This window comes from Filicampus tigris, chromosome 6 (assembly GCF_054856515.1).
Source record: "Filicampus tigris isolate MCC_2025a chromosome 6, RoL_Ftig_1.0, whole genome shotgun sequence".
Lineage (NCBI taxonomy): Eukaryota > Metazoa > Chordata > Actinopteri > Syngnathiformes > Syngnathidae > Filicampus > Filicampus tigris.
This window is the reverse complement of record NC_141222.1, coordinates 17091748-17104886: the sequence shown is the minus strand read 5'-3', so window position 1 is coordinate 17104886 and position 13139 is coordinate 17091748. Positions and strand designations below refer to the sequence as shown.

At 42.6% G+C, this 13139-nt stretch overlaps 2 protein-coding genes across 3 annotated transcripts in view; one reads left to right on the top strand and one right to left on the bottom strand.

Annotated features, from left to right (window-relative positions):
- The window catches only part of LOC147146032 (uncharacterized), an 87142-nt gene that overhangs the window by 45409 nt on the left and 28594 nt on the right, over positions 1-13139 (bottom strand). The window lies entirely within an intron of this gene.
- Positions 7305-10422, top strand: pou4f2 (POU class 4 homeobox 2). The gene is made up of 2 exons (XM_086034548.1): positions 7305-7944; positions 8146-10422. The coding sequence occupies exons 1-2, from the start codon at positions 7681-7683 to the stop codon at positions 9163-9165; spliced, it is 1284 nt and encodes a 427-aa protein (XP_085890674.1). The 5' UTR covers positions 7305-7680; the 3' UTR covers positions 9166-10422.

The window sequence follows — 13139 nt, the reverse complement described above, 5'->3', positions numbered from 1 at the left end:
TAGTAGCTACTGAAGAAAATGTTGAGGATGAGTTTGTTTTGAAGAAGTTCTTAAAAATGGTCATAATAGCCTTAAAATGACCACTATTAACCAAAATGGCAAATGTCCTGTCTTTTGTGACATGGGTTCTTCGGGCCTTTTTTGAGGGTCTATTCATGATAGATATGCCAACCAAATGTCATGTTCCCAAGACTGGCTATGGGGATAAGGAATTTATTCAGGTTTTGTTTTCATGGCAAGTCATCAAACTGAGCTGCCGTGCTCTGTGTACACGGAATGAGTAAAACTCAAATTCTACACAAATTACCATTATCGATCTGTCGGTTCGGCATCGTTGTTGAGATTTTTTTACAGGACGAGCGATAAAAGACATGCCTACAAAATTTCATGTTCTGAAGCGAAACTGGCTTGGTGGGCAGATGAGTTTTTGGGTTTTGCATTTTATGGCAACTCAGCAAACTTTGCTGTCGTGTAATTCATGAGCCTAGTAGGTATAGTTGATTTAAATTGTGATTTAAAGTTTGTCTTTTAAGAACCCCTGGAAATTGCACAAAAAAGCCCCTAAAATGGTCATTTGAAATCACTGGTAGACTTTCTGTGTCTTTCCGATCATGGATTTTTTTGGGGGGGTCTACTCATGATGGACGTGATTACCGAATTTCATGATCCTAAGCGAAAATAGCTTCAGAGGCTGAATTTTAAGAAAAAACGGGCACTATCAACACAAAAATCCAACCAACAACTTAAGTGCATGTTAGAGATAATGGAGATATTAAATATACTTAATAAACCTTGTTTTCATTGGTTATTTAAATAGTGTTCATGTCATCAAACAGACATGTGTGCTATTTTATTGTACAGTGACTTCCATATCTCACAAAGGCAATATGATGGCAGAGAGTGTAAGAAAAGATTTAATTTCATTCTTTTTCTTTTCTTTTTTGCCAGAGAGGCTTTTATTTGAGTGTCCGTCAGGTATTATACGCCTTCATATTGATCCATACTACCTACAGCTATGTGACACTATTATGAGACTTGACCTTATCATCTGCTGCCCCAGCAGCCTGTAGGCACGCACGGCAATGGACTCGGGAAATCTCAGGCCACAGAAACACCACCAAGCAACCGACACAATCCCAAAAGGTTGATACCCGCTTGGTGTTTTGTAGAGATTTTCCGCCTCTAATCAGCCACGGCCTCGGGTTGTCAACCCATATACCAAAATATCCACAATATTCCGCTGCAGCCTATCACAGTTGACTTTGCGCAAGGGCCAGAGTATATCCTGGACTGTTCTCCAGCCAAACTACCATTCACACTCACACCACACCTAAGAATAATTTTGAGGCCTCAATTAAGAAACACCACATGAGCACAGAGATTCAAACTCGGTTTCTGACTGTGCGGCGGAAACGCTAATCAGAGGCTTCGCCGCGCAGCCGTCAAGTTCAATATATTGCAAGTCACTGCTACCGATCAAATTTTTGGTCAAATATTTCTACATTGTTGTAGCATGGTATCTCGCTCGCCTCCTAACTGGAGCTCGGAAGAGGGAGCACATAACATCAAATCCGGCCTCCCTTCACTGGCTCCCAGTGCATTTTAGAGTTCATTTTAAGATACTTCTATTCGTTTTCAAATCTTTAAATGGCTTCGCCCAAGCGTACCTCTCTGAGCTCCTCTGCTCCTACGCACCTGCCCGGTGCCTCAGGTCTGCCGACCAGACGCTACTGGAGGTGCCGAGGACTAAGCGGAGCCTCAGAGGGGATCGAGCCTTTTCTGTTGCCGGCCCTTCTCTCTGGAATGACTTTCCATTAAATGTTAGGCAAGCCCCCTCTCTGTCCATTTTTAAAACTCGTTTGACGACACATGTTTATTCTTCGGCTGTTTGACCCGACGTCAGACTGACACTTTTCTGCTGTTTTCCGGTGTCTACTGTATATGTTTTAGTATCATTCATTTGTGTTTTAATTTATTTCTTTCATTGTCTTTGTTGTATTGTGTTGTATTGTATGTACACAGCTGGGCATTTTACAAAAAACAATCCCGGTCCGTGTATCACCTTCTGCCTGCAGCCGGGCTATCCTTCCACCGTCCGTTTATCCGCATTTTTGTTTGGCCAGACCAAATAGTAATTGCCTATCGGCCGGTCCACCTATTATTTTAAACGGGCTTCCGTTCGCGTTTACAACTTCCACTAGCGATATTTTAAATGAAAGACTCACCGTGGCATGGAAGCCTCACCGCCGCCGTATTAAATGGGTCCTTTTAGGACCCAGAAGCTGTCAAAAATGGGAAAACGGAAGCCCCACCGCGGCCATTCAAGCCTCACCGCGAAATTAGACGATTACATAAATGGAAAAAATGTGCTTCCGACTATGCTTAGTTCGTGTATTTTTTAAAGGTTCCCGTCTTTCATTTATTGCCTACAAAATAGGCGTCCGTCATAGGCAGATAGACAGACGGGTCCATCAGAGAGGCAGATTGCCCAGCTCTGGTATTGTATTGTATAGTATGGCTGTATCCCCTACTGTGACTCATACTATTGTGTCATGATACTGATATAAAGTATGTCGTATCCTACAACTTCTATGTTGTATAAAGTTCTCATTAGCATACAGTTGCTGTGACTGTTGGAGCATGTGGAGAGGGGCATTAGTCCTCACGTATCAAAAATTCCGAAAAAAATTAGACCGCTAGCCCCGACCGATGTCGCATTTAGTGTTGGAATGGTGAGTGTGTCATTGTTTACTGACCCACAACAACTGAATAAAGTAAATGCAGTCATAACATTAATTTTGTTCTGTACGGTACATAGGTTTAGCGATGTTCTGCTGAGCTGTTGCTACGGATTCCCCTGGTGTTGCTGTGTTTAGTCCTAGTTTGGCAACCGCTGCAATAGAGAGTATTTTCTCATGGAAAAAACACTAGATTTTTTGCCATGATACAAAAAAAAAAAAAAAATCTGAAGTAGGCAATATAGAATAGGTAAATTCAAAACGCTGCATTAGGAATCAATTCAAATGCATTGCACATAAAAGTGAAATAAAAATTGTATCTAAATAAAAGTTGAACAGTGTTAAAAGTTTAAGTGCAAATATGTGTCCCAAAAAGTTAGACAACTGAACTGGAATCAGGCTGTGTTTCTTTCTCACACCACTAGAGGGAGCCTGCACAAGTGGCGACGATTGCCTCGATGAGAGAAAAAGATGTTCGTGAGCTATCGCAACTATGACGATACAACTCTGATGCTTTCGTCAAACCACGGCCAAACCACTCGAGAGGGTCCCTGCGACATTTGACCTTTTTTGTCCAATGCATTGAAACAACACATTAAAGCTGTTTCCTGACCTCGCGCACCCACTTGTAAGACTCCGAGATGGGAGGAGGGAGCTGGGAAGCAGTCGGGAGACTTCATCCACTTCCCTTCTCTCCCTCCTTCTTCCTCGCTGAACTGAGTGGAGATTCGGTAATAAAAACAGCTGTCTCTGGTGGTCTCGTGTGTAATTGGGATTGTTAACATGGAGAGCTCCTGGGGGACGATGATGATGGTGGTGGAGACGGAGCGGAGTAGCAGTCGGCGAACCTCTTTGTGTAAAGCATACAGCAGTGAGAGAGTGCAGAAGGGGGGAAAAAAAAAAAAAAAAAAAAAAAAGCAAACAAGTCACCTGAGTTGTAGGAGCTTTGCTGCTTGCGCTCGCTCTGTTTTACTTTTATTTTCATACGCTGCACTTTTCCGTTGTCAGAGAGCCTTGAAGTCAGCGCTATGTACTTTTCTTCTTATTTCTCCGAGCTGAACTCCACCGAGGTTTAGCTTTTCTTTTTCAAATGTTTTTTATGTGTGTGTTGTTTTAAAGCAAGGTAAGAGTGCACACCTCGCAGCAAAAAAAAAAAAAAAAACCTATTGTATTCTCAATTACTGTACATGTGTGACGGCGCCTCGAAGATGATTTGCACAGATGTGAAGGAACAACTTCACCGCAATTTTATGGGCTCGCCTTGCCTGGCCTTCTTGGCATTATTTGAATTTAGTTTTAGCAATCAGATATTAGCTTCTCTTTATCACTACCAAATACACAGAACTCGGCCTTCCGCCTATGTGATAGACCGGTACGTCTTTCCGCCTATGACGGACGCCCATTTTCTCAGGAATTTGTAAAAAATAAACAGATTAAGCATAACCGGAAGCCCATTTTTTTCATCAATGGCCGCAGCGAGGTTTCTATTTCCCGTTGGCCGCGGCCGAGGCTTCTGGGTCCTAAAAGTAGACGCATTTAGTGCGGCCGCAGTGAGGCTTCCATGCCGCGGTGAGTCTTTCGTTTCAAATATTGCTCAACGGGGGCTGGCTGGGTGCGAGTGGAAGTTGGTCGAAGTTTGTAGACAGAAATGCAAACGGAAGCCCGTTTAAAATGATAGGCGGACCGGCCTATAGGCGATTACTATTTGTTTTCGACCGGACAAAAAAGGCGGATAGACAGACTGAGGAATGGTACAGGCTGCTGGCGGAAGGCGATAAACGGACCGGGAAATTTTTGTAAAATGCCCACCTCTGCAAATACATTAAAATTAAAAATAATGTCACTATGTTATATTTTAATAACAAATAATGTAAAATGAGTAAATACATGCATTAAAGTAATGTAAATGTTTTATATTTTTCTGAAACTGCTAAATCAGCCATGCAGGCTATTTCACAATGGGGAAACCAACAACTAACTAGGTCCAAAAATGCTGCATTCTGCTATCATCTGAAATAAATACGCGGATTACAGTCACAAAAGAAAAATCAGATTTCGACGAATCACTTTGTTGTGCAAAATTCTACTGGAATCCACTGATACTTTGCTAGGAAATTGATTTTGCCATACTTTGGCTTGCCCTACTGTATATTATGGCAATAACATCCTTTTTTTTTAAAAGAAAAATGTGCTTTTTCAATCACATAAAAAAATCTGTTTTCTACTGACCACTTTTTTGGGTAAAAAATCCTACTAAATCTGTTTGGTAATATGTTATATGGTGCTCTGTATTGTTTTCAACAATTGCTGTACATATTTCCATCCATCTATTTTCTGAATCCTGACTAGGGTCAGGGTATTTTATTTTCACGATATTCATTTAGTAAGTTATTTTTTTTGCTATGTTTTTTGTACAAAGTCCTCTCTAGGAAAGTCCGGAGATGATCTAATATTCCATGTTGTATTATTTAAACACCCATTTGTCATAAGTAACAAAAAGTCAGTTTTCTACCAATTTCTTTTGTGCAAAATCCTACTATAGTCAGTGAAAATGCACACGTTTGTCAATTTGTAAAGCATTTGGCATTCTGTGTATATTGTCTCGGTGAAGTGCTTTTTAAATCATAAAAAGATGTTGTTTTTTCAACAAATCACTTTTTTTGCGCAAAGTCCTACTAAACCCTCTTGGGAAAGGCTGAAGCTGATGTGTTAGCCAAGACAAATCCCGTACAAGCGATATTATTTTCATAACAACCGTTCATTACAAGATGATGTGTTTTGAAGTGTGTTTTCAATGAATCCCCCTTTTTGTGCAAAATCCTACTAAATCCTTTTGGGAATCGAATCCATAGTGTTATGTATTATTCAAGACAATTCCTGCGCAAGCGATATTATTATTTTGTGCCACCTATATTTATTATCAGTTGTGTTTTGAAATTAAAATGTATTGTGGTTATATCTTAATAACATTCATTTGTAAAAAAAAAAATGTCCTGTTTCTATGGATGACTTATTTTTGCAACAAAATCTCAATAAATCCTTTTGGGACTTGTCCCAAGATAATCTGTTTGTCAAGAAAATAACACTCTTTATTAAAAGATTGTGTTTTCAAGTCTGCTTTCTATGAATCTCTTTTGCTTTTCATGCAAAATCCTACCAGATCCTCTTGGGAATTTACTCTGTAGGTTTATTTATTATTTAAGACAGTTTCTGTACAAGCCATATTATTTCATAACACCTATTCATTACCAGAAGATGTGTTTTAATGGTCACAAAAATGTTGATTTTTCACAACGTACTTTTTTTGGGGTGAAAACTCCTGCTAAATTTTGCAAAAATGAAAAATGTGGTAATTTTTTTAAGCAATTAGTATGGCTCTAGAGGACATAATAGTCATGAAATGTATTTCCTTAAAAATATATATTTGTTTTTTTTTGTGTGAAATCCAACTAAATTCTCTTGGCAAGCGTTTTTATGTGGTGTTGTTTATTATTAAAGACAATTTCTGCAAAACCTGAGTTGCTGTTGGCCCTTGCCTTATTTTCCTTAAAAAAATAATAATTAAAAAAAAGAAAAGCTAAAGTTCCCAAAATCACACACACAAAAAAAAAAATCGGGATTTAATTGACAAACAGGTATGGATATATTTTTTTATTTTATTTATTTATTTTTTTAGCCGGCTCGCTTGCAGACGAAAGTTTCATCCAGGGTGATTTAGCGTGGTGAGATATAAATGTTTACTTGAAAGTTTTAACAGTGAGGCATGTGCATTTACATACATGTGAGCAGACACTGATTGGAATGGCTTGACGTCTCTCCTGAGTTGGATGCTTTTCTTGGGTGGGGGTGGAGGGGTGTGTGGGGGGGGGGTCGACGCCTACAGCGCCCCCTGCCTCACTGGGGGAAATAACATGGTACACGCACACACACACACACACACACACAAGCACGCACACACACTTCCCGTGTTGTTGCATGAAAGCACACGCTGACGATTCCCAGAGATGGACACTGCTTGCAGGTATACGTGCATAAATTAAACAAATGAGCTGCCTGATAATTACGTAATTATTTGACGTTTTAATAAAAAAACAACAACCTGCTGTCACATTCATATTTTTTTTATTACTACTAATAATAAAATACACTTGATATGGTGCAAGGATATTTCAGCTGTTGTTTATTTTCAACCTATTTTGTTTGGCAATTTGAAATTATTACACGAGAGAGAGAGAGAGCGAGAGAGAGGGAGAGAGAGGGAGTTTTTTTTTGTTGTTTCGTTTTCGTTCACAATATTTTTTCAATTTTTATCATTTCTTTTCTGTTCATTTTGTTAACTACGTTTACCTTTGTTTCCACGCAGGAAGAGAGAGAGAGAGAGAGAGAGAGAGAGAGAGAGAAATTGAGAGAGAGAGAGAGAGAAAACGAGAGAGAGATAGAGAGAGAGAACGAGAGAGAGAGAGAGCGAGAGAGAGAGAGAGCGAGAGAGAGAGAGAGAAAGGGGGCGGGGACCGAAGAGTCAGTCTGCCCTCCGCCTCAGAGCGTCGCCACTTGGGGTCCCAGCAGCATTCGGCATCGTCGCGGAGCCCCAGAACCCAACCTGGCCACCTGGAAAACTTTCTCTCTACCATTTAAAAAACGTCCTGGCTAACTCTCATTTTTGCAGCTATTTTTAATATTCTTTCGTCAATAAGGACTCATCCAAAAAGGTTCATTTCTTTGGGGATTTTTTTTTTCCACGCATGGAAACCGACTTCTGTTCGATTTGAAAAAAAATACACGTGCGATAACTTTTTTTCTTCTTCCCTGCATTGATTGAAATCCCAAGAAACACGAAGAGGAGGCGGAGCCGGAGTCGGAGTCATCCCTTTTCCCCCCCCGATTTTTTTTTTTTTTTTGTTAAAAAGGCGAGCACGGCCGCTCGCTCGGACCCGCCGCCAACATGATGATGATGTCGCTGAGCAGCAAGCAGCCCTTCTCCGCCATGGCACACGCCAGTCTGGCCGAAGCCAAATACTCGTCGCTGCACTCGATTGCCAACAACATCTCCACTTCTTCCTCTTCGTCTTCCGCCACCTCCAACTCGGTCTCCTCATCCTCCTCGGTGTCCTCCTCCTCGGCGTCCTCCTGCGCCTCTTCCCGCCACAGCAGCATCATCAGCACCAGCTCGGAAGCGATGCGGCGCGCCTGCCTCCCCACACCGCCGGTATGTATATTATCGCCAACATCGCGGTGGAGCGTTTAAACTCATGTTTCGCCCCCCCCCTCCCTGTAATGAATTTTTATGACCTTGTTTTTTTTTTTGTTTTTTTTTTTTGGGTGGAAATGTTCTAAACTGGAGTGGAAGAAGGGGGTTGCCAATTCCCAGCTGACACCCATCATGAGTGCGTTCCATTTGCAATTGCAGAGCAATATATTCGGCGGCTTGGACGAGAGTCTGCTGGCCCGGGCTGAGGCGCTGGCCGCGGTGGACATCGTGACGCAGAGCAAGAGCCACCTCCACCACCACCACCCGCCGCCGCACCATAGCCCCTTCAAGCCGGACGCCACCTACCACACCATGAACACGTTGCCGTGCACCTCTTCGTCGTCGTCGTCCGCCTCCTCGGTGCCCATCTCGCACCCGTCCGCGCTGGGAGGAGGAGGAGGAGGAGGAGGAGGCGGCGGGGGCGGCGGCGGCGGCGGCGCGGGCGGCCACGGCCACGGCCACCACCACCACCACCATCACCACCACCACCACCACCAGCCGCACCAGGCTCTGGAGGGCGACCTCTTGGAGCACATCACACCAGGCCTGGCGCTGGGGGCCATGGCGGGCCCGGACGGCTCGGTGGTGTCCACGCCGGGCCACCCGGCGGCGCACATGGCGGGCATGAACCACATGCACCAGGCGGCGCTGAGCATGGCGCACGCTCACGGGCTCCCGCCTCACATGGGCATGAGCGACGTGGACGCGGACCCGCGCGACCTGGAGGCCTTCGCCGAGCGCTTCAAGCAGAGGCGCATCAAGCTGGGCGTGACGCAGGCGGACGTGGGCTCGGCGCTGGCCTCGCTCAAGATCCCCGGCGTGGGCTCGCTGAGCCAGAGCACCATCTGCAGGTTCGAGTCTCTGACGCTGTCGCACAACAACATGATCGCGCTCAAGCCCATCCTGCAGGCGTGGCTGGAGGAGGCCGAGAAGTCGCACCGCGAGAAGCTCAGCAAGCCGGAGCTGTTCAACGGTGCCGAGAAGAAGCGCAAGCGCACGTCCATCGCCGCGCCGGAGAAGCGCTCGCTCGAGGCCTACTTCGCCATTCAGCCGCGGCCGTCGTCGGAGAAGATCGCAGCCATCGCCGAGAAGCTGGACCTCAAGAAGAACGTGGTGCGCGTGTGGTTTTGCAACCAGCGGCAGAAACAGAAACGGATGAAGTACTCGGCCTGCGTTTAAAGCCCTTTTCGAACTGGACGCTTTGTATCATATGTTCCTATTTTAAACACACACACACGTGCGCGCGCGCGCGCGCACACACACACACACCCCCACATACGTACATACACACACACACACACACACACACACACAGACAGACAGACAGACAAACAAACAAACAAACACTCCTTTTTCATTTCTTTGTGCATAAGAAGAAAAAAAGACCGCGCGTGGGGAAGAAGGAGCCCGTGGAGCGTGCAAGTAAGACTTGAAAAGACTTCATTCCACTCACCTTTGAAATTCACAAAAAAAGTGAACAGGACAAAACGCGGAGCAACTGAGAGCACTTGGGAGTCATTGCAGGGTCCACGACAGATGTTGATAATAATAACAATAATAATAATAACGATGACTGCCAAATATTCCTCTTTGTAAATGCATCCTTTACACTTTCGTTTTCGTGTCTAAACGTGCAATTTATTCGTATTAAGTCCACTGATTTTATGTTGGGGGAGAGAAAATTGAGAAAACTCATCAGGGATCGGTAGATTTTATGAAATCATTTCAAGTGTTTTGTTTTTGCAATCCGGCGTGGGCCTGCTGCTCCTTATGAACTATTTATGGAGTGAGGTCATGTTTACTTCATTACATATTTATTGGGATTCCCCCCACCCCCCTTCACCGTCACCCACCCCTCTTTTCTTCTTCTTGTTGTTTTTGAGCAAAATCACACGTTTCCTCCCGAACATTTAAGGTGGTACAATCGATATAAATATATATAGAGATATTATTTACCCCCCCCCCCTCTGCTATTTATTTATTTGTATAAAAATATGCGTCGTTTTGCTTGTACGAATCACCTCGTTTTTGGATTGATCGCTTCGTGGAGGCGGAAGACCGAAATGTAAATAATGTCATCGATTGCACATTTATTCGTACAGGTGTTTTTCCTGTATTTGCTGTTTTAGCTGAGGTATTTTCTGTATGATGTATGTTGATTTATTTAAAACGAACAAAAACTCCTGGTTAAATTATTATTTCCACCCCCTCTTATAATTTATTCATGTAATTTCATTTAACAATTGCAATGTGTGTTTCATTAAAGAAAAAAATTTCGAAGGGGGGAAAAAAAACCCCATCCAGACATTCTAATGTTATTTTATATTTATTAATTCGCCTGTTTATTTATTGATAAGGTAGGAGGGGAAAACGCTTTCACAGTGCAGTGTGTGCATGCACAACTCCTAATATCAAATAAATAAATACAGAATTGGGCTCCCTATCACACGCTGCCATTTTTGTTTTTAAATGCAGCTTGGATTCAGATTTTTTTTTTTTAGTCACGTGACTGACGGCTGCCCCATGCAGAGCTTATGCTTACCTGAGAGCAAATGCTAATATTCTATTAGAGGCTTAATCAGGGGCTCTACGGAGGCCTGCAAGGCTCCCTGGAGCGGTTGGGGGAAGTTGGGGTGGAGTGGGGGGGATTTGCCAGATGTCAGCCCGCCAGAAAAACAGCTCGCCTGCCAACGAGCCCCCACAATACCCCCACCTACCCCAAAACCACCTTTCTGTGTTTAAATCCACCCTTTGGAGGGATCTACATGAAGATTATGGAGGAGTTTTAATATACACGGTGAGGGACATGTCTTCCAAAATCCATGACAGCCACTTTGCATGGGACATTATATTAGGTACACCTGATCACGTGACGTCAAGGAGGGTCGCAGTATTGGAAAAAGGCGGTTTTGAAGGCCATTTTCATGCCACGACATTCGGTACACCTCCAGAAGCTATGCAGTGATTTGACGTTTGAGGTAGTTAAGGATCAAAAAGTGCTGTACTACAGGGAAAGTTGTAGCGATTTTGTGCTATATTTTGTACGTCACAGATGCACTGTGTGTGTATATACAAGAGACAGAAATAACGTTAGGATCACATTCAAGACATTGCTTGATATGCTTAAACGGGAACGTGCAGATTATTTGCATAATATACACTCACAAAGACTATATATATATATATATATATATATATATATATATATATATATATATATATATATATATATATATATATAGACACACCAGCATCTAATTTATAAGTTTAAGATAATAGATTTTGGAGGTACATTTACTTTATCCGGTCTTCATCCGGTATATATCGATACAGTATTGGCACAGCATCGTCAAGTTTTTCCAGTTATGAATATTTAAGACTTCCGAAATGCATTGTTGGAGATGAAGTGCTATATTCTTGATTTATATAGACCACACATCGATATATTTTCATCCTAGTCTAATTAAGTAACTAAAAACGACTTGGGCAATTATGCCATCAGGATTACATTATATGATAAACACTCACTGGACATAACATTAGGTATACCCTGCATCTAATTTGTGCTTTCATTTCATCAAATTTTTTGAATGGGGCGGAATTGGACATATGTGATTCTCGATTCTTGCCCACTCACAAGATAATCCAATCCACGAAGGGTTGTCGCCAAAATTCTGCCTTTTAAAAACCAAATTATGGTCGCCATCCAATGAAAATGTTTTTAAATTTGAAGGGCTTGATAAAATAGTCAACACGTTCTAAAATCCCCCCCCGCCCCCCTCTCAAAAAACCCTGCAAATATACATGCGTTTCTACAAAGTGACGTTTTTTATTTAACGTTTGCAACGTCACACACTGAGAGCTGGTTGTTAATATTGCATCTTTGAAGGTCACAAATGATGCAGTGCAAACACATCCTTGAATTCAAATGATCATCATTGCAAAGGCAAAATCAGACACTGCGTTTGGTTGGCTTCGTAATATTGAGACATTTAGTGATCAACAAGCTCTTTGTTAAGCAGACAGCCATCAATTAAAAGATGCTCCTGGTACTACTTGCCCCCCCCCCCCCTAAACGAGCCATTCATTTAATACGCTAATAAGGGCGGAATTATTAAATTACACATGGAATTATGAAAAGAAGATCATTATGAAGCGCCACTTAAGGAGTCATTAGCTGCCGCGGTTAATTACTGCTGGTCAGGGAGGGCCGTGGAGTGTGTGTGTCTATGTGTGTGTGTGTGTGTGTGGGTGGGGGGGGGGGTCTGTGTGAAAGAGGGTCTCATCGGGATGTGAAATTAACAAAGATGACAAGCTGCACGCTTGCTGCTTTGGCGCCCACGTGAGGGGAGGGAATCGATGACACACACACACACACACACGCACACACACACGCATGCACAAACACGCGCACACACACGCACGCACTTTCTCTGTATCATTAAGGGAAAGACAAAAAAGGGAAGAAATGGAAGGAAATGCGCATGTATTTGCAGAGTTAACCGCTATTCGCGCGGGATAGGGACTTGGGAATCAACAGATTCATGGATTATATTGAAATAATCGTTATAGTTACAGCCCATTATTGTTGTTTTTAAAGCGACGCACTTCAAAATGCTCAAACGGTGCAGTTGCACTTTTCCAAAAGGAAGACAAACTATTGATGTCGCACTTTCCTAAAGAAGAAACATTTTTGCATTGTCTTAAAAGGAAGAAAAAATATTGATGTTCCATTTGACTAAAAATCCGATAAAATCGCTTGTAATTGCCGACCAAAAAAAAGACAAACAATACCTGTTTAATCAGATTATTCCGCTTTTCTATAAATATCTTGAATTCCAATAATTGACAATCAGATCTCTTCCACTCTCTAATACATATGTATACAAAATTCAAGTGGCTAAAATGTACAAATTAATTTGAAATATTTATTAAATTTAAATTCTGGAAGTCTTTCTCTCTATCAGGCACGCACACGTTGTCATCAAATAGACAATTTATATCATATCACAACTCACATTTAAAACACACGCACACAAAGGCACACGCGCACGCACACACCCCTACGCTAACACGCACGCACACACACACAGGCTAGAACTGTGTCATTCTATCTCACAGATGCAGAAGTGTTTGGACAGAGAGTTTTTTAA